Source organism: Belonocnema kinseyi, chromosome 3 (assembly GCF_010883055.1).
Source record: "Belonocnema kinseyi isolate 2016_QV_RU_SX_M_011 chromosome 3, B_treatae_v1, whole genome shotgun sequence".
NCBI classification, from domain to species: Eukaryota; Metazoa; Arthropoda; class Insecta; order Hymenoptera; family Cynipidae; genus Belonocnema; species Belonocnema kinseyi.
In genome coordinates, this window is record NC_046659.1 from 155,449,486 (window position 1) to 155,472,536 (window position 23,051).

At 21.2% G+C, this 23,051-nt stretch overlaps 1 protein-coding gene across 1 annotated transcript in view; it reads left to right on the forward strand.

The window, feature by feature from the left end:
• The window catches only part of LOC117169500 (N-alpha-acetyltransferase 35, NatC auxiliary subunit), a 41,836-nt gene that overhangs the window by 10,115 nt on the left and 8,670 nt on the right, over positions 1-23,051 (forward strand). The window contains exons 4-8 of the mRNA XM_033355910.1: positions 3,711-3,903; positions 6,742-6,923; positions 10,554-10,886; positions 16,418-16,810; positions 21,586-21,756. Coding sequence (XP_033211801.1) covers positions 3,711-3,903; positions 6,742-6,923; positions 10,554-10,886; positions 16,418-16,810; positions 21,586-21,756 — 1,272 coding nt within the window. The remainder of the gene's footprint in view (positions 1-3,710; positions 3,904-6,741; positions 6,924-10,553; positions 10,887-16,417; positions 16,811-21,585; positions 21,757-23,051) is intronic.

The window sequence follows — 23,051 nt, forward strand, 5'->3', positions numbered from 1 at the left end:
ATTCATATCTTAGCGTTCGTCATTTAAGTGACATCTTTTTTTCGATAAAAATTGAAATTTCCTTTCTTTGAAAATTTGTCTTTTTAATTTAAATAATCATATGTTTTATCAGATATTTCTATCATCCTTTTTGGTTGAAAATTCAACTTTTTTGTACAAATTTTGTTTAAAATTCATATCTTAGCGTTCGTCATTTAAGTGACATCTTTTTTTGATAAAAATTAAAATTTCCTTTTTTTTTAAATTCATTTTTTGTTGTTAAAATATTAATTTTTCAAACTATAAATTTAAGTAACCCAGTTGAACATTCGATAATTTTAGTTGAAAATTAGTCTTTTATATTTACAATTCTTCTACTCCAGTTGATTTTTGGTTACAAATTTATATTTTTAACTGATAATTTAAACATTTTAATTCAATATTCCATCATTTTAGTTGAAAATTCATCTCTGGTTGAAAATTATTTTTTTAACTAAAAATTGAACTTTCAACTTTTGGTTGAAAATTCATCTTTGTAGATTGAAAATTTTATTATTTTATTGAAAATTATACGTAAATTAGTTCAAAATTCGTTAACTTAGTCAAATTTAAACTATTTATAAAAAAATTCCATTACACACTTCAATTAGTTTTTAGAGGAGAAGCAGTATTTCAACAAAACAAGAAAACTATTTTTGAATTATAATTAATTATAAACTTTTTGGTTCAAAATTAATTTTTTTTAACATTCCTCATTAACTATTTTTCTGAAAATCCCTTTTTTTGGGTGAAAATTAGATTTTTCACGGAAAATTCAACTATTCTATTTTTGGTTTAATTTTTTATTCATTTGTTTTTTTAATGAAAATTCAACTATTTAGTTAAAAATTGATATTTTTCATTTAAAAATTAAACTATTTTTTTGAAAATCAGTTCTTTTATGCATTATTTTAGTTGCATTAATCTAGTTGCTAATCTAGTTATTTTTTCTTTGAAAGTTAATCTCATTGTTTAAAAATTCATCTTTTAGGTTAGAAATAAATTTACTTGGTTGAAAAGTAAATTATTTTTTTGAAAGTTAATTTTTGTTTGAAGATTTATTTCAACTAAAAATGCATTTCTTTTGTTGAAAAATTAGCTATTTTATTTAAAATTGGATTCTTTTTTGGTTGAAAATAATTTTTCTCTTTAACTGAAAATGAAAATAATATTTTATTTGAATATTCCATAATTCCAGTTAAAAATTCGTTTTCTCGTTAAATATTAATTTTTTGACTGAAAATTTAATTTTTCAATTTTTTGTTGAAAAGTGATCTTTTTTGGTTGAACGTTTATTTTCTTAAATTAAAACTTAATTATTTGAGTTTTTGTTGATAATTTATATTTATTAGTGAAAATTAATTTTTGTTGTTGAAAATTCAACTATTTCAGTTGATAATTCACCATTTTAGTTGAAAATTCATCAGTTAATGTGAAAATTAATTTTTTGTCACTAAGTGTAACTTCCATTTCCTTTTGAAAATTTATTTTTTTCCTAGTTTAAAATGCAACCTATTTGGTTGAAAATTTGTTTCCTTTGATTGAAAATTCCACTATTCTGTTAAAATTGATGCATTTTGTTGAAAAATGATACTTTTTGGTAAAAAAAATTTTTGTTTGAATATTTATCTTGTAGTTCAAAAATTCATCTTTTTGTTTAAAAATTCAACCATTTCAGTTAAATATTCATAATTTAATTTGAAAATTTATCTTTTTTGTTAAATATTCCTTTGCATTTTATAGGATGTTAAATGCTCTCAAGGTATTTTAAGGAATTTTCCAAGATTTCAGGAAATATAATCAAATTTCATAGATTTTCACAGGATTTTATAATGTTGTAATTGATTCTAATGAATTTATTCTCTAAAAGGGAGAGATTTCGTATAGGGTTTTAAACAGTTGAAGCGATTTTAATATCTTTTTTGCAATTCTTTTCAATTTATTTGGAATCCACGCTGCATTGTTTTTAATTTATCCTCATGACTTCTAAATTCTTCTAAATGCTTTCGAATTCTCTTGAATTTTAAAACACACAACATTTCTTATAAAAACAGGGTGGCCGCTGGACCAGGTAACCGGGAAATGACAGAAAATTTTTTTTTCCCGGGAATTTTACAAATTTGTAGAAGAAAATCTGTCCACGTTCGACTTCAACAGTTTCCAAATAATTAGTTGAATTTTTATGTTTCTCAGTTATGCTATTATTTAGCTTATAACGCGTACTTAAAAATTTTTTTACTTTAAAAATTTATCTGTACTTTAAATAATAAAAAGTGAACAAAAACGATTCGACAAAACGATTTTAAACCAGTTCAAAATTTAATATTAAAAAAAATGTTAAAATATTGTTTTAGTCTAAAATATTCGATTTTTAACCCATTCAATTTGAAAGTTTTAATAAAAAAAAGATTAATTATTGAATATTTAGCAATATTTGAATTTTTATTTAAAGCAAGTAAATGAAACCAACTATGTTAAAGTAAAGAATCTTTTACTGAATTATTTGATATAGAAAACCTGGAATCGTTAAAATTTCGAAAAAATGCTTAATTTGTAAGTGACATTAAAAAATTTTCATGTATAATTTTAAGTATTCTTAAAATCTTCTAGAATTTTTTTGAAAATTTTGTCTAAATCTTTGAAAAACTTTTTATATATTGTCTTAAAATACTTTTTCAGTATGAAAAATTATTTTTAAATTTCCTAGGAATATTAAGACAATTTTTTTATTCTTTTGAAGCCTTTCACAATTCTTGAAGAGGATCTAATTTTTTTGTTTGAAACCTGCGAAAATCTACATTTTGTTTTATATTAGGCTATCATTTCAAGGTTTACATTAAGTTTGAATCTTTTCAAAACGTCTACATGTCTCTTAAAATTACTCAAATTTCGCCAACAAATATTAAATGGTCAATTGTTATTTATACATACAAATTGTAAAGAAATGTTCTAAAATTTGCAGGATTTTCTGAAAATTGTAGAAAAAAATCAATTCATTTTGACCGATATTTAGAAGTTCTGAAAAATTTTCAAAAATAATTAAAAATTTAAAACCAATTTACAACAACTTCTAGATTTCCTAAGATTTTGAAATAAAATTTTGAAGCTTTCCAAGGAAGTTTAAACTATTCAAAAAAAAGATTGAATTTCCAATTTAAGTAGTGTTCAGTTAAAAAATTTTTAATTTTTCAATATTCGATGTTTCTAGCTTAAAATTACTTAAAATTATATAATTTTGAAAATTTTAAAGTTCATTGAATGATTTTTTAATTTAGAGCATTGAAAATGATAACGTGGATTTATATTTTTTTTATATTGAAAAATGTTAGTACCTTCAATTTTATATGCGTATATTATTCAGCATTTGAATACAACATTTTTTTAACAAAAACTTTTAAATTTACATTTTAAAAGTTCAATATTTAACAGTTCCACTTTGAGTGCTTTCATTTGCAGCTCAGTCTTTATTACCTCAAGTGGAACATTTTTTAGCTTTAGTGTTTCATTTTTTTAATTTCATTGATCGTGAAAAATATTTGCGAACCGGGAAAAAATCGGGAAATGTCCGGGAATTCACTTCGTCGATTAAAACGGCCACCCTGAATAAAAATGTTTTCGTTTAGCGACGAAATTGAAAAACTTGGCTGGGAAATGACTTACGTTTTTTTCTTTTTTTTTTTTAATTTGAACAGTATAATGATGGATTGGCCCTTTACGCGAGGATGCGATTTACAAAGATGTTCTACCAGACGTTATCCTTTTTGGGAAAGAAGGAGCAACTCCATCAGAACTTGACAGACTGCCAGAGGCTTCTTTCGAATTGTACTGATATGATTCAAGTTATGATACGAACTGTGAACCGAGGATCCAAGGCAGAAGAAATAAGTTAGTGAATTATCAAACTTTTTAAAAAGTCTACTGTATTATTTTTCTTTTAAAAATAATCCCTTCTGATTAAAAATTCTAAAATTTCGTTTATAATTCAACTATTTTCTTCTTTTTTGTTCGAAAATTCAACTTTTTTGTGGAACATTCGTCTCTCTGGATAGAAAGTTACGCTTTTGTTTGAAGTTTATTCTTCTTTCTTGGTTAATAATTCAACTATTTTTTGAAAATTCCTCTCTTGCTTGAAAGTTTAACTATTTTGTCACAAATTATTTTTTTTTGTAGAAAATTTAAGTGTTTTGTTCAAAATTGGCCTTTCCGGAGAGACATTTTTTATTTTGGATTCACGGAGAGAAATTTTTAAGAGATTAAGTTTGAATTAGATTAAGGAGTAATTTCGTGAAATATTCTCATAAAATTTCTCTCCGTGTTGGAAAAAATTTTCTTTAGTAGATAAGTTTTTTTTCTTGTTAAAAATAATTTTTTTTTTGAAAATTCAGCAACCTCTTTAAATATTACTAAATATAAATTTAACTAGTCTATTTTTTTTATTTAAGTTTATTATTTTTTGTTTAAAAAATCGGCAATTTAGTTAATAATTATTACTTACAGGTTGAAAAGTCATATTTTTTGTTAAACCTTAAAATTTTCCGATAGAATATTAATATTTTTTGTTAGAAATGTCATCTTTGTTCAAAATTCGTCTTTATGGCTGAAAAATTTGTCATTTTGGATTGTAAAAAAAATTCTTTGGTGGAAAAGTGATCTTTTTTGGGTGAAAATGAACTTTTTTTTGAAAATTGAATTACCTGGTTAAAAATTACTGTTTAAAAATATAATTTTCATTCTTTTTTTGTTGGAAGTTTATTCTTTTTGCTTAAAAATGCGATCATTTGGTTAAAAATTCATCTTTCTAGGTTGAAAAGTCAACTTTTTTGTTGAATATAAAATTTCTTTTTGAAAATTCCACTGTCTTCTAAAAAATTACATCTATTTTGTTGCAAATTTAATTAATTTGTTAAAAATTGAACTATATTATTAAAAAATAATCTTTTTTCCAAAATTCAATTATTTTTTGTTAATCATTCGTACGCTTTGATATAAATTGTTCGTTTTTGGTAAAGAAATTCAACTGTTTGGTTGAAAATGCAACTTTTTTTGGAACTTTCATCTCTTTTATTTAAAAATTCGACAAATTAGTTGAAAATTTATCTTTGTAGTATGAAAAGGTTATTTTTTGGTTTCAATTCAACTATTTGGTTGGAAATGTAATTATTTTTAGTTAAATTTTATTCTTTTTTTGTTTAAAATTTCGACCATTTGTTTATAAATTTACTTTTATAGGTTTAAAATTCAACTATTTTGTTAAAAATTCGTCTTTTAGGACAGAAAATTCATATTTTTTAGTAAAAATTTCATACTTTTTGAATAAATATACAATTTTTTGTCGAAAATTTCACTGTCTTCTAAAAAATACGTATACTTTATTGAAAATTTAATTAATTTGTTAAATATTGAAGTATATTATTAAAAAGTCACCTTTTTTCCAAAATTCAACTATTTTTTTTAAACATTCTTAAGTTTGGATAGAAATTAGTCCTTTTTGGAAAAGAAACTCAACTGTTGGGTTGAAAATGCAACTTTCGTTGGAACTATAATATTTTTTATTTAAAATTTCGACACCTTAGTTGAAAATTTATCTTTTTAGTTTAAAAATTCATCCTTTTTTGGTAAAATTTCGTCTTTTAGGATAGAAATGTCATATTTTTTGAATGAATATACAATTTTTTGTTAAAAATTTCACTCGCTTCTAGAAAGTCTATTTTGTTGATAATTTAATTAATTTGTTAAAAATTGAATTATATTTTTAAAAATTCATCTTTTTTCTTCCAAAATTTAATTATTTTTGCTTAATTAAGTTTTGGGAAAGAAATTCAATCGTTTGGTTGAAAATGTAACTTTTTTTGGAATTATAATATTTTTTATTTAAAAATGGGACACTTTAGTTGAAAATTTATCTTTGTAGTTTGAAAAGGCAACTTTTTAATTTCAATTCAACTATTTGGTTGGAAATACAATTGTTTTTGGCTAAAGCTGATTCTTTTTTGTTCGAAAATTCGACCATTTGTATAGAAATTAACCTTTGTAGGTTGAAAATTCAACTATTTTGTTAAAAATTTGTTTCCTTAGATAAAATATTCATCCGTTTAGATTGAAAATTAACCTTTTTGGTAGAAGTTTAATTTTTCTTGGTTAAAATTTTAACTGTATAATACAAAATTCATAGTCTTTTTTATAGAAAATTCGTCTATTGGGTTTTTCAATCTAACTATTTGGTTCAAAGATTTAAATAATTTGTTGATATCTCGTCTCTTTTGATTGAAAGTTCAATTATTTCAAAAAAACTTTTTTTTTTTCTATAGAAAATAATTTTTTTATTTAATGTAAATTCAAGTATTCCATTTTTGTTGGAAAATTCTTTTCTTCTAAAAAAATAACCTTCGTTAAACATTAGTATTTTTGGCTCAGTTGAACTGTTTTTTGTCTAAAATTAAAACCTTTCTTGATTGAAAAAACAACATTTTTATCAAAAATTAAAAGTCTTGAGTTGAGCTTGAAAATTCATTTTTTTTGTTTTGAAAATTCTTCTCTTTTGGTAGAAAATTCCACTATTTTGTTGAACCTTCATTAATTATATTTAAAAGAGTTTACTACCTTGTTATTCGTCTATTTACGTAAAAAAATAGTTTATGTTTCCAATTTTAAGTGTTTTTTGTTGCATATTATGAAAGTGGATCTTAGAAAATGTTGAATCTTTTCCTTTTTTTTTAAATTTAGCTAATCATCCAAACGTTATGGGTTTTGATCCCATGGTAAACCAAAGATTGCTGCCTCCCACGTTTCCACGATACACCAAAATAAAGCCAAGGGTTGATGCCTTAGAATACTTGGATGAATTGTTAAATCGATTTAAGGCAGTTATAAAAATTACTAGTTATACAAACTTCCATGGTGCTTTGGTAAGTCAAATTATTTATTATTCAGCCTCGCTATTCTGATTTTTAAAAAATTTGTTACAGTTATTTCTCATAAATCCAACTATATTTTAAAATTCTTTTTATTTTTATTCAAAAGGCTAATATTATTATTTTTTCGAAATTCATCTCATTTGGTTAAAAATTTAGTTATTTTTTTGAAAATGCTTGTACTATATTGTTAAAAAGTCATATTTTTTTATAAAAAATTAAACTACTTTGTTAAAAGTTCATTTCGTCAAATTTTTATTAAAAATTTGAATCATTTTCAAAAATATTTAGAATTTTGGAAAAAATTGTTTACGTGATTAAAATTTTGAATAAAAACCCAAAAATGCCAAACAAAATGTGGACTTCAAAGATTTTAAAACAAAATTTTCAGGCTTTCAGAAGTTTGAAAAGTTTCAAGATAATTAACAAATTTGTTTAAGATTCCTGGGAAAATTAAAAGTAATTTAATTTTGAAAAAATTATTTAAAGAGAATATTTGAAAAGATTTCGAAATATTTTCAAAATTGTAAAAAAAATGTGAAAGATTTTAAGGTAATTTTGCATTTTATTTTGCAGGATTTATTAAAAGTTTTAGGAAAAATTCTCATTTTAAATGATACTTAGAAGTTTTGAGAAAATTAAAAAAAAAGTAGTTGAAAATTTGAGAAGATCTAAAAAAAATTTAAACAAAATATAGATTTTTGAAGATTTTGAACAAAAAAATTAGATGGTTTTTAACTGGGAAATTTTTGAATGATTTTTTATTCTTAAATTAATTTTATGAGAGTATTTAAAAAGATTTCCAAAAATTAAAAATAATCTGGAAGGTTTTAAGGCAATTTTTCATTTTATTTTGCAGTGTTTATTAATCATTTTAGGAAAATTCGAATGATTTTAAAAGATTTTTAGAAGATGAAAAATCTAACAATTTTAATGAAAATTCGTCCTATATTTGGTTGGAAATAAATTTTTTTAACCGATAAATTAGTTCATTTTTGGTTTAAAATTGATAATTTTCAGTTAAAAATCTAACTATTTGATTAAAAACTGATCTTTTTTTAGTTAAAAGTTTAACTTTTTGGTTGCAAATTCGACTTTCTTAGGAAAAAATGTAATCTTCTTAGTTGAAAATTTAATAACCTTGTTAAAAATTATTTTTCTTGTTAAAGATTTTTTTTTCATCTAAATATGTAACTGTTCTATGTTCGGACAAAACTTTTTTTGCGTATGGGATAAGTTTGTAATTCGTCTTTTGTGATAGAATATTAATCTTCTTAATCGAAAATTTATCTTTTTTTTTAAATTTAACAATTGTGTTGAAAATTCTTTTTTTTTTTAACTTTTTTTTTCTATAGAGTTTTTATCTGAAAATTTAACTTTTTGAGTAGAAAATTATTCTTGTTGGTATAAAGTTCATCTTTTTGGTTAAGAATTCCAATGTCTTATCAAAAATTCATCTTTCTCGATTGTAAATGATCTTTTTTGTAAAAAATTCTTTTTTTTTTGAGTTAAAAGTTTACCGTTTTATAAAACATTCGATTTTTTCGCTTAAAAACTTTACTCTTTCGTTGAAAATTCATCCTTAATGGTAGAAAGTTAACTTTCTTCTTTGAAAATGAACTTTTTAAATCTAAATTCAGCTGCTTTATAAAAAATTTGTCTTTTTATCTTGAAAAATCAATTTTTTGATTGAACTTTTATCTTTCTTTATGTTTGAAAATTCGACCATTTGAAAATTATGGTCAAAAAGTTAATTTTTCTTTTTTAATTGACCTTTTTTGGGAAAAAAGTAAGTTAAAAAATGTTTTAACAGTCTTCGAAAAAATCGTCTATTTGTCTTGGAAAATGAACTATTTCCTTTTTGGTTGTTAATAAAACTGCTTGATTAATAATTAATTTCCTTTTTTGAAAATTCGTAATTTTGTTTTGAAAATTTAACTATTTACAAAAAATGCTATATACATTATTTTTATTTCAAAGAATTTATAAACGTGAAATCCTGGAAAATAATTGGAAAAATTTTCCTTTATTGTCCTGAATAAAATTTGAGAAAATTAAAAAAAAAATATATATATATAGATTTTTGATGATTTCGAACAAAAAATCTAGAAGCTTTTTAAGCATTTAAAAAGATTTCCAAATAATAAAAAAGTTCATTAGGATTCCTGGGAAATTTTTGAATGATTTTTTATTCTTAAAGTAATTTTATGAGAATATTTAAAAAATATTTCAAAAGATTTACAAAAATGTAAAATATTAATCTGAAAGATTTTAAGGCAATTTTTACGAAAAATTTGAATAATTTTAAAAGATATTTAGAAGTTGAAAAGCTAACTATTTTAATGAAAATTCGTTTCATATTTGGTTGGAAATAACATTTTTTTAACTGATAAATTCCTTCATTTTTGGTTTAAAATTGATCTTCTTCAGTTATAAATTAAAATTTTTGTTTAAGAACTGATCTCTTTTAGTTGAAAGTTTATCTTTTTGGTTGGTAAATCGCGTATTTTGTTGAAAATTCGTTTTTCTTAGGAAAAAATGTAATCTTCTTGGTTGAAAATTGATCTTTTTCTTTTATCAAAACTGTTTGGTTGAAATATCAACTTTTACATGCTTCGTTAAGAATTAATTTTTTTTTCGGTTAAAAATTCAACTATTTACTTTGAAATAAACTTTTATATTAAAAATTATTTTGTCTTTTTAGAAAATTTATATCTTTGACTAAAAAATTCAACAATTTAGTCGAAAATTTAACTATTTAGTTGAAATTTCAACTTTTGGGTAGATAATTTGCCTTTTTGTTTAAATATTAAATAATGTTGTATAAAATTCTTATTTTATGTAACATTATTCTTCCTAGTCGAAAATTCATTGTTTTAGTTGCAAATTTAACAATTTTGTTGAAAATTCGATTTTATTTGTTTAAAGTTTTTTTATATCAGAGGTCTTATCTGAAAATTTAACTTTTTTAGTAGAAAATTATTCTTGTTGGTTTAAAGTTCAACTTTGTGGTTCAGAATTCCAATTTCTTATAAAAAATTCATCTTTCTTGATTGAAAATGAATTTTTATAATTAAAATTGATTTGTCTTCTAAAAAATTTGTCTTTTTGTCTTGAAAAATCAAATATTTCACTGAATTTTTATCTTTATTTTTATTTGAAAATTCGAACATTTGAAAATTATGGTCAGAAAGTAACCTTTATTTTGTTGAAAATTTATCTTTCTTGATTGAAAAGTAACTTAAAAAAATACAACTGTCTTCGAAAAAAATCGTCTTTTAGTCTTGGAAAATTTACTATTTATTGTTTGGTTATTAATACAACTGATGGATTAAAAATTTATTTCCTTTTTTTAAATACGTCTTTTTGTGTTGAAAATTCAACTTTTTTCTTGTTGAAAATTTAATTTATTTCGGCCTATAATCTTAGGAATTTAAAGCGTTCCATATCGAATTCAATATATTATAAAAATTAATTTCATTTCAAAGAAGTTAGGAACGTAATAAAATCCTGGAAAATAATTGGAAAAATGTTCTGGTATTTTTCTGAAAAAAAGAAGAAGAAGATCCAGACCTCGATTATACTACTCGTTATTTTATTTATCATTGATACATTTGTTTTCAGGACTTTTTTCTAGAATTTTCTCGCAACAGTCCTTGTATATTGTCGAGATCGATGCTACAAATAGTTTATTTACCATCAGCCAATCGTGTATTCGGAATGCAGAAATTCACCGACGTTTTGAGAGATGCAGCGAGAAATTTTATTGCACCTCCTGCCTTAATGCCGAAGAGCACTCTGCTTCAAAATCACCAGGCGAAAGAGTGCGTTGATAGTTTTTTTAATCATTGTACCAGTTTATTTGGAACTTTGTTACAATTAAGTGGACACAATAGAGCAAGGCAGAGGGATAAACTGGCACATTTGTTAGACGATTTCGCTACACTTCAGGACGAGGTTTAAAAATATGAAAATATATATTTTTTTTTACTATCAGGGTGACCGGCGGGCCGGGCAACCGGGAAATGGCAGTCCATTTGCTTATTATTTTTTTTATCGGGAATTTTACACATTTTTAGAAGAAAAATTCCAGTCAATCAATTGATTTCAACTTTTTTTTTAAGTGTTAAATTCAATTTTCAACTTTTTCAATCATAAAACTGTTTAAAAATGTTCATTCATCTTTTACGATAGAAAATTTCCATTTTAGGTCTTCACTTCTAAGGCAGCATTTTCAATTTAAAGGGTTTTTTAAAATTAAATTTTGAAGGCTTGAGTAATTATAAATTAATAGCAATTTTTACAGAAATAATTAAATAGTTCAAGAAATGTAAATGTCAGATTAAAGATTTATCAACTTTTTTCAATTTTGAATAATTTCAAATTCATAGATTCATAACTAAACGCTTTTATTAAATATGAATTTAATTTTAAAAATTTTAATAAGAAAAAGATAGAATTTTCAATATTTAGCAATATTTGACTGTTTATTTAATTTCGTAATTATAAATCGAATATTCAAAACTAAACATTTTGAAAGGCTTTAAAATAATAAACAATTTTTCTTAAGATTCCTGGAAAAAATTTTTATGATTTTTTATTTTCAAAAATAAATTTTAATCCTACACTTAAAAAGATTTCAAAGCACCAATTTTGGATGAATAAACAATAATGAAAAATTATTAATTTAGAAAAAATTAGATTTTTTTAAATGAAAATTTTTTTCAACTTTAAACAAAAAAATTAAATTTTTCAAAGTTTGAAAAACAATAAAAATATGTATTTTAAGCAAACTTAAGAGGTAATTGGAAGTTTTAAAAAAAGAAAAAATTACTCAAAATCTTGAAAAGTTTTCAAAACATTTAAAACAAAATGTAGATTTTTTAAAGATTTCAAAAGAATACAAAAATATATTGACATTTCTAGGAAAATTCAAAATAATTTGTTATTATATCAAATTAATTTAAAGAGAAAATATTTTTAAACATTTTCAAAAATTGTAAAAAAAAAATAATCTGAAAGATTTTTAGGATTTTTTTTTAATTTTGCAACATTTGTTAAAATTATTAAGAAAATTTTGAATCATTAAAAAGATATTAAAATGTTTGGAAAAAAATAAAAAACTAATTAAAATTTGGAATACGTTTTATTTTTTAAAAATTAGTTTTAGGAAATATTTTTATCACTTTAAAAATTATTTAGATATTTTGAGAGATTTTGTAAAATAATTTCAATTTTGAAAATTTAATTTTAAGAAAATATTTTAAATGATTTGAAAATATTTCCAAAATTGGAAAGAAAATAATCTGAAAGATTGGAAGGTTTTTTTCAATTTTGTAAGATTTATTATAAGTTTTAGGAATTTTTTATCATTAAAATTAAATATTTAGAATAATTCAAAATTATTAAAATTAAATCTTTAAAAGTTATTTAGAAGCGTTGAAAAATTTGGTAAAATTGATGTCAAAAGAGTAAAAAAATGTATTAAGGTTCCTAAGAAAATCTTAAATAAATTTTTATTTTTAAATATTAATTTTAAGCGAATATTTAAAAAGATTTCCAAAATTGTAGAAAAATTATCTGAAAGATTTTAAGGACATTTTTTAAACATTTCAGGATTAAAAGTTTTAGGAATTATTTTTATTATTTTAAAAGATATTCAGAAGTTTTGAAAAATTTTGTAAAATAATTAAAAATTTGAAAAGATTAAAAAAATTAGAATAAAATAGATTTTTGAAGATTTCTAACAAAAAATTTAGAAGAGTTTTGAAATTTAAAAGGTTTTTAAGATTTCTGGGACAATTTTGAATGATTTTTTATTTTTTTAAATGAATTTTACAAGAATATTTAGAAAGATTTCAAAAGATTTCGAAAACTGAAAAAAGTAACCTAAACGATTTTAAGGTCATCTTTTTTTTAATTATTCAGGATTTATTCAAAGTAGAAGAAATTCGAATAATTTTAAAAGGTATTTAGAAGTTTTGAAAAAATTCCAAAAAGAATGAAAAATTTGAAAGTATTAAAAAAAAAATAAAAAAAAAGTGGATTTTTAAAGATTTCGAACCAAAAATTTTGAAACTTTTTCATAATCTGGAAGAGCTTCAAAAGAAAAAAGAGATTATTGAGGTTTATAGAAAAATTGTTTTTATTTTGAAAACATAAGTTTATATTTAACAAAAGTTTTAGAAAAAATTCGAATCATTTTAAAAAGTACTTAAAAGTTTCGAAAAAATTTCAAAAATAATTTGAAAATTGAAGATTTAAAAAAGTTTTTAATAAAATGTACATATTTAAAGTTTTTTTTACGTTTATAGGATTTATTAGAAGTTTTAGGAAAAATTCGAATCATTTTAAAAGATATTATATTTATAACTTTTTAAAAATTCAAAAATAAATTAAAATTTGAAAAGATTTCAAAAAATATTAAGCAAAATGTACATTTTGAAAGGTTTCGAAATAAATTTATGAAGCTTTCGGGATTTTGAAAAGTTTCAACATAATCAAAAAAATTCTTAAGATTCCGGGAAAAAATATAAATGATTTTTTATTTTGAAAAAATAATTTGAAGAGAATATTTAACAAGATTTCAACAGATTTTAAAATTTTAAGATAATAATCTCGAAGATTTGAAGGAATTTTTTTTTATTGTGCAGGATTTATAAAAAGCTTTAGAAAAAATTCGAATCATCTTTAAAGATAAATTTAGAAGTTTTGGAAAAATTTGAAAAATAACTAACAATTTAAAAGGATTTAAAAATAATAAAAACAAAATATAGATTTTTGAATATCTGGAAGAAAAATTTAGAAGTATTTAAACATTTTAAAAATTTTCAAAATGATAAAAAAATGTAATTAAGGTCCCTGGCCAAAATTGAAATTTATTTTTTCTTTTGAAAAATTAATTTTAAAAGAACATTCAAAAAAATTCCAAAAGACTTCAAAAAATTTCCAAAATTCTAAGAAAATATACTGTAAGATTTTAAGTTTTTTTTTAATTGTGCAGGATTTATTAAATGTTTTATAAAAAATTTGAATAATTTTAAAAGGTACTTAGAAGTTTTGAATAAATATCAAAAATAATTAAAAATTTGAAAAGATTCCAAAAAAATTTTAAACAAAATGTAAATTTTTGAAGATTTTTTTTAAAACGTTGTCGGATTATTTAAAATTTGTAGGAAAAATTCGAATTATTTTTAAATAAATTATACTTAGAAGGTTTAAAAAAAATTTCTAATAATTTAAATTTGAAAAGCTTCCGAAAAATGTGTAACAAAATCTAAATTTTGAAAGATTTTGAAATGTTTTTATTTTGAAAAATTAATTTCAGCAGAATATTCAAAAATATTTTAAAAGTTTTCAAAAATTGTAAAAAAATAATCTGGCGATTCTTAGGATTTTTTTTTAGATTTAGCTCGATCTGATAAAAGTTTTTGGAACAGTTTGAATAATTTGGAAAGATATTGAGAATTTAAATACAAATTTGAAAAATAATTTAAAATTTAAAAAGATTCCAAAAAATGTCAAACTAAACGTAGATTTTAAAAGATTTTGAAATACAATTTTTAAGCTTTAAGGGTTTTCAAAGGTTTTAACATAATTAAACAATTTTCTTGAGATTTCTAGGAACATTGAAAATTATTTTTTTATTTAAAAAAATTAATTTTAGAAGAATATTTAAAATTATTTCAAATGGTTTCCAAAATGAAAAGAAAAATTTTGGCAGATTTTAAGGAATTTAAAAAAAAAATTTGCAGGATCTGATAAAAGTTTTTGGAACAATTCGTATAGTTTTTGAAAGATATTAAGAATTTGAATACAAAATTTTAAAAAAATTTAAAATTTGAAAAGACTCCAAAATATCTCTAACAAAATGTAAATTTTGAAGGATTTCGAAATAAAATTTGGATGCTTTAGGATTTTGCAAGGTTTTAGAAGAATATTAAATATATAATATTAAGAATATTCAAAATTAAAAAAAAAAATAATTTGGCAGATTTTAAGGGATTTTTTTTTAATTCTGCAGGATTTATTAAAAGTTTTATAAAAAATTTGAATCATTTTAAAAGTTATTTAGAAGTTTTTTAATAAATTTCAAAAATAATTAAAAATTTGAGAAGATTCCAAAAAATTTTAAATAAACTGTAAATTAGAAGATTTTTTTTAATTTTGTGGGATTCTTTAAAATTTGTGGGAAAAATTCGAATTATTTTAAAATATAATATAATATAAATAATTAAAAATTATAATAATCTCGAAGATTTGAAACCATTTTTTATTGTGCAGGATTGATATAAAACGTTAGAAAAAATTCGAATAATTTTAAAAGATATATTTAGAAGTTTTTAAAAAATTTCAAAAATAATTGAAATATTAAAGATACTAAAAAATTTTAAATAAAATGCACATTTTTGAAGATTTTTTTGTACGTTTATAGGATTTATTAAAAGTTTGAGGAAAAGTTCAAATAATTTAAAAAGATATTATATTTAGAATTTTTAAAAAATCTAAAAATAAATTAAAATTTGAAAAGATTCCAAAAAATGCCAAGCAGAATGTACATTTTGAAAGATTTTGCAACAAATTTATGCAGCTTTTAGGATTTTGAAAAGTTACAACATAATCAAATATTCTTCTTGAGATTCTGGTAAAAATTATAAATGATTTTTTATTTTGAAAAATTAATTTGAAGAGAATATTTAAAAATATTTCAACAGATTTTTAAAATAGTTAGAGAATAATTTGGAAGATTTGAAGGATTTTTTTCATTGTGCAGGATTTATAAAAAGCTGTAGAAAAAAATGGAATAATTTAAAAATATATATTTAGAAGTTCAAATTTTTTTTTTTAATAATTAAAAATCTAAAAAAATTAAGCAAAATTAATTTAAAGAGAATATTTAAAAAGATTTCAAACGATTTTTTAAATTGTAAGCGAATAATCTGGAAGATTTTAAGGATTTTTTTTATTGTGCAGGATTTATTAAAATTTTCGGAAAAAATGCGAATCATTTTAAAAGGTATTCAGAATTTTTTTTTAATTTCAAAAATAATTAAAAACTTGAAAATATTCCAAAAAATTGTTAAAGAAAAATTAAAAAATAATATAAAATTCGAAAAGATTCCAAAAAATGTGAAACAAAATATAAATTTTGGAAGATTTGGAAAAGTTCCAATATGATAAAAAATTGTTCCTGATAATCCTATAAAATTTTCTTATTTTGCAATTTAATAAAACTTAATTAAAAATTGTTTCCATTTAGAAATTTAAAATGATTCAGCCTTTAAATAAAAACATTTTTAAAGCTTTAATTTCAAAAGTTTAAAATTCAAAAGAGTTCCACTTTGACTCTTAGAAATTAAAGTTCAGTGTTTATAATTTCAAATAAAAAAAAAAAAAAAAAAAATTCTCGAGCAAAGCGGCCACCCTGAAAATTTTACATATTTAAAAATCCTTTCCTTGCATTTTTTATCAAAGAAAATGGGTTTCAGGCCGAAAGAGTGGACGGATATATGCACGCATTGTCGTTAAAAAGTGACACACCAAGACCACATTTGGCCTATTTTGGTACCTGGATTTTATATCACACGCTGCGTGTCATGGTGATGTATTTGTTGAGTGGATTCGAACTTGAACTCTACTCTGTTCACGAATACCACTACATATTTTGGTACCTCTACGAATTTTTGTACGGCTGGCTTGTGTCTGCAATCACGAGAGCGGACTCATTTCTGATGGAACAGGACATTCACAATGATGCTCAAAAAACCAGGGGAGGCAAAAAGAGTGCGAAAAGCAAAAAGAAGAAAGTCACTCCTAGGCCTTACAATTTAGAAATTTTGTTGTATCAAGCCATGCAGAATATCTGCGGCGGCTACTATAAGGTAATTCGGACTTTCTACTTATTTCGGATATTTAATTGGTTTATTAAAAATTCCTTTTCTTTTTGGGCGATAATTAATTTTTTTTTTAACCGAAAATTTAACTGGAGTTTAATTTTTTTAGTCAAAAAGACGAATCAGATGAGAAAGAGTTAAATTTTTAAAGGAAAAATGTATTTTTCACTAAATTTTGTCAGTTTTAATATAGTGAATTAATTTATTGTAATTATAATAATACTATAAATAAAGAAAATAATTTTTATTGAAATTTAATATAATTAATTAATAATGTATCAAATTATTTGTAAATAATAATTGAATTTTTTAAGTGAAAGAAATTTTTTTTAAAACTAAATACATTAATTTTTAAATGAAAAAATGTTTTAAACCAAAAATGAAATAGTTATATTATCCACAAAATATTTAAATTTTCAAGAAAATAGTTAAATTTTCAACAAAATAGTTAAATTTTCAACAAAATAATTGAATATTTAAAAAAATAGTTAAAATTTCACTAAAACAGTTGAATTTTCCACAAAATATTTAGATTTTCAACAAAACAGTTAAATTTTTAACCCAAAAATGTCTTTCATAAAATTTTTACATTTTTTTACTACCTAAATTAATTTTTAACGGAATAATTGAATTTTACACCGAAAGAAAAATTTAAAAAAAAATCCATGAATTTTCAACTAAAAAAAATATTTTAAACCAAAAATGAAATACCATCAATTTAGAAAAATTAAAAAATTAATTTTTTACCAAGAAAAAGCAAATTTGTAAGAAAATAGTTCAATTTTCCACAAAATATTTAAATTTTCAATAAAATACCTAAATTTTTAACAAATTAGTTAAATTTTCAACAAAATAGTTAAATTTTGAACTGAAAAATGTCTTTCATAAAGTTGTTACATTTTTTACACCCTGAATTAATTATTAACGGAATAATTGAATTTTATCCCGAAATAAAAAAATTTTTTAAAAAAATTCATGAGTTTAAAAAAAATATATTTTAAATCCAAAATGAATTATTTATACTATCAAATTGCAAAAATTAAAAAAATTAATTTTTTATCAAGAAAAAGAAAAATTTTAAGAAAATAGTGCAATTTTCCACAAAATATTTAAATTTTTAACAAAATAATTGAATATTTAACAAAACAGTTGAAATTTCACTAAAACAGTTGAATTTTCCACAAAATATTTAAATTTTCGACAAAACAGTTAAGTTTTTAACCGAAAAATGTCTTTGATAAAATTTTAACATTTTTTACAACCTAAATTAATTTTTAACGGAATAACTGAATTTTGTACCGAAAGAAACAATTTTTCAAAAATCTGAATTTTCAACTAAAAAAAATGTTTTAAACCAAAAATGAAATAGTTATACTATCAATTTGGAAAAATTAATTTTTTTACGATGAAAAAGCAATTTTTTAAGAGAATAGTTCAATTTTCTACAAAATATTTAAATTTTCAATAACCAAGCTAAATTTTCAATAAAAAAGTTAAATTTTTAACCGAAAAATGTCTTTTTCACAAAATTGTTTCAGTTTTTATAACCCAAATGAATTTTTAACGGAATAATTGAATTTTGTCTCGAAAGAAAACAAATATATCAAACCAAAAATGAAATGGTTATACTATCAATTTGGAAAAATTGACAAATTAATTTTTTTACCGAGAAAAGGCAAAATTTTAAGAAAATAGTGCAATTCTACACAAAATATTTAAATTTTCAATAAAATAATTAAATATTCAACAAAACAGTTCAAATTTCACTAAAACAGTTGAATTTTCCACAAAATATTTAAATTTTCAACAAAACAGTTAAATTTTTAACCGAAAAATGTCTTTAATAAAATTTTTACATTTTTTACAACCTAATTTAATTTTTAACGGAATAATTGAATTTTCTTCTGGAAAAAAACAAATTTTTGACGAAATTCATGAGTTTTAAAATAAAGAAAAATATTTTAAACCAAAAATGAAATAGTTATACCACCAATTTGGAAAATTAATTTTTTACTAAGAAAAAGCAAATTTTTAAGAAAATAGTTAAATTTTCCACAAAATATTTAATTTTTCAATAAAATACCTCAATTTTTAACAAATTAGTTAAATTTTTAACTGAAAAATGTCTTTAATAAAATTGTTACATTTTTTACACCCTGAATTAATTTTTAACGGAATAATTGAATTTTAACCGGAAAGAAAAAATTTTTTAAACAAAATTCATGAATTAAAAAAAATATATTTTAAATCAAAAATGAACCATTTATACTATCAATTTGCATAAATTAATTTTTTACCAAGAAAAAGCAAAATTTTAAGAAAATAGTGCAATTTTCCACAACATAATTAAATTTTCAACAAAATAGTTAAATTTTCAAACGAGAAATGTCTTTTTCACAAAATTGTCACATTTTATGCACCCCGAATTAATTTTTAACCAAATAATTGAACTTTCTACCGAATAAAAACAAATTGTTAACAAAATACGTGAATTTACAACTAAAAAAGATATATTTTCAACTAAAAAAAAAAACAAGTTTCAACCAAAAATGTAATAGTTAAATCATCAATTTGGAAACATAAAAAAATTAATTTTTTACCAAACAAAAAACGAACTTTTAACAAAAAAGTTCAATTTTCCACTAAATATTAAAATTTTCAACAAAATAATTAAATTTTCAACAAAACTGTTAAATTTTGAAGCGAAAAATGTATTTTTAACACAATTGTTAAATTTTATACACCATAAATTAATTTTTAATTGAATAATTAAATTTTCTACCGAAACAAAACACATTTTTAAATAAATAGTTTGACTATTTTGTTAAAATATCCTTGGTTGTTTATGGATAAATATTATTTGTTTAACTGAAAAATTAAATAACCCAGTTTCATATTTAACAATTTTTTTGAAAATTCATTTTTTTTTTAAATTTTAAATTAATTTTTTAAACTGAATATTTATTTCTATTAGCTCAAATTAAACTATTGCGTTGAAAATTCATGTCTTTTCTTGAAAATTTGTTTTATTTTCGGCTGAAAATTAATTTTTTCAACTGAAAATTTAACTTTTTTGTTAAAAATTCATTTTATTTTTCTTGAAAATAATTTTTTCATTAAATTTTTCATTAAGAATTCGTCTTTTTGATTAAAAGTTCAACTACTTTGTGAAAAATTAGTTTTTTTTTTTTCATAAATATAAATGTTTACAACTGAAAAATTAATCCAACTCAGTTAAAAATTCAACTAGTTTGTTAAAAAATCTATTTTTTTTGTTTAAAATACATTTTTAACTAAAACTTGAACTATGCCATTTTTAGTTAAAAATTCATCTGTGGTTGAAAATTTAATTATTTTGTTCAAAAAAATGTTGTTATTGAAAAGTAACTTTTTAAACCTAAAATTAAACTGTTCCATTTGAATATATTTCATCATTTTAATTAAAATTTCGACTCTGGTTGGAATTTTTTTTAACTGAAAATTTACCTATTCAATTTTTGGTTAAATATTTATCTTTTTTAGCTGAAAATTCATGTATTTTGTTGAGAATTCATTTTTTTAGTTGAAAATTCATGCGCTTTGTTGCGGATTAATTTCTTTGGTGTTAAATGCAACTATTTTGTTCGTAATTTGTTTTTATTGTTGATTTAAAATTGATATTTTTAATAGAAAATTAAAAAATTTCATTTTTTGTTGAAAATTCAATTATTTGGTTGAGAATTAATCGATTTAATTGACAATTTAATTTCATTGTTATTTTTTTTTGGTTGAAGATTGGATTTAAAAAAAAAGTTCGTTATTGAAAAGTAATTTTTTAAACTGAAAATTTAACTTTCTTAATTGAACATTCATGTGCTTTATTGCGAATTCGTCTGTTTGTTTTTCAATTAAATTATTATTTTCATAATTAGTATTTATTGTTGATTGAAAATTGACCTTTTTAATAAAACAGTCAACAATTCCATTTTCTGTTGAAAATTCAAATATTTTATGATAAATTTATCTATTTTAGTTGAAAATTCTCAAAAGCGAAAAAACTATTTTGTTCGTAATTCGTTTTAATTTTTGATTGCAAATTTATATTTTTAATCGAAAATTCAACAATTTGATTTTTCGTTGAAAATTCAACTAGTTTTTTGAGAATTTATCTTTATTAGTTGAAAATTCATGTGTTTTGTTGCGGATTCATTTTTCGGTTGTAAATTCAACTATTTTATTCCTAATTCGTTTTAATTGTTGATTGCAAATTTCTATTTTTAATCGAAAATTCTACAATTCCATTTTTTCTTTAAAAATCAACTATTTTCCTGAGAATTAATTTTTTTTAGTTGGAAATTCATGTGTTTTCTTGCGAATTCTTTTTTTTTCTTTTTAAATTGAATTATTTTTTCATAATCCGTTTTTATTGTTGATTGAAAACTTCTATTTTTAATCAAAAATTCAACAATTTCATTTTTCTTTCAAATCTCAACTATTTTCCTGAGAATTTTTATTTTCTTTTGTTGAAAAGTCGAATATTTTATTAAAAATGTATCTTTTTTAGTTGAAAATTCTAAAAAACGATAAAACTATTTTGTTCGTAATTCCTTTTAATTGTTGATTGCAAATTTATATTTTTAATAGAAAATTCAACAATTCCATTTTTTGTTGAAAATTGAACTATTTTTCTGAGAATTTATCTTTCTTAATAGAAAATTCTTGTATGTGCAATGTAGAAAATATGTAATATAGAGGAAAATCCTGAATGATTTTTTGATTTTAAGGCTTTGGTTGGTTTCCGGATGGATGGAAAAATTCCTCTTCCAGAAATGCAGTTTGATTCGGAGCGAGTGAGGTACGAACACAGGTTGTTGCCATTCTCGTCGCTTCTCACACCACCACCCGTTCATTATCAGGAATTTTTGGATATGACGCAACTACAGAAAAGTAAAAACGTAAGTTTTTAAATCTTCATTCGATTCCATTTATAAGATTTCTTTCAATTATTTGGAATTCTTTGTACTCTTTTGAATTCCGCTAAATTGCTTGAAATTATTTTAAACTCTTTCAGACTCATTTTAAATTCTTTTAAAATCTTCTGAATTCTCTAAATTTGAGGAATTAATTCCTTTATTTTTTACCTCTTAATCGTTTTTTTTCGCTTAAATGCGAAATGAATTAATAGAACCCGAGAAGAAGAAAAAAAAACTATTTTCTAGTTCAAGAATAATAATTTTATTTTAAAATTCATTTTTTTTTATATAAACTCTAACAATTTCCACTTCAAGATTTGTCATTTTAGTTGAAAATTGATTACTTTGTTTAATAATGGAATTATCTTTTTGGAAACAATTTGATTTTTAGTTGGAAATTATATAGGTTTTTTATTTTTTTTTAACTGAAAATATAACTATTCCAAGTCAATATTTCGTAATTTTCGTTGAAAAACCATTTCTTTAGTTGAATATTAATTTTCTAAGGTGACAAATTAAATATTCATTTTTTGGTTGAAAATTGAGCTTTTTTGTTGTTGTAAATTCATGTATTTTGTTGAAAATTTGTCTTTTATGGGTTAAAAATTAATTTTTAAATAAAAAATTTAACTATTTCATTTTTGACTGAAAATTGGAAACTTTTTTTTAGTTCAAAATGTCACTATTTTTTAAAAAGTTTTTCCTTTTTAGTTAACCTTTTTGTTTCAAAAATCATCTTTTTGGTTACCTATTCATTTTTGGTTGTAAATTGACCTTTTTTGTTGTTGTAAATTAATGTATTTTGTTGAAAATTTGTCTTTTTGGTAAAAATTAATCTTCTTGGTTGAAAATAAGATTTTTTCTTGAAAAATCAACTATTCCAGTTAAAGATTCATAATTTAAGATGTAAATTAATATTTTCGGTTTAAAATTTGACTGTTTTTATGAAAGATTCATCTTTTAAGTAGATAATTTTTTTAATTTGGATAAAAATAATTTTGTTTAAACTGAAAATTTAACTATTTCATTTAAAAAAAATTGGAAATCGATCTTTTTTAGTTGAAAATTCATGTATTTTGTTTAAAAATCGTATTTTTTTGGTATAAAATTAATATTTTTGTTTTGAAAATTAATCTTTTTGTTTAAAAACTTATCTTATGGGTTGAAAATTCAATTAATCTAGTTAAATATTCATAATTTGAGTTGAAAATTGGTTTTTTCGGTTGAAAAATTTTAAGTGATTAACTTTTTTAACTAAATATTAAACTTTTAGATTT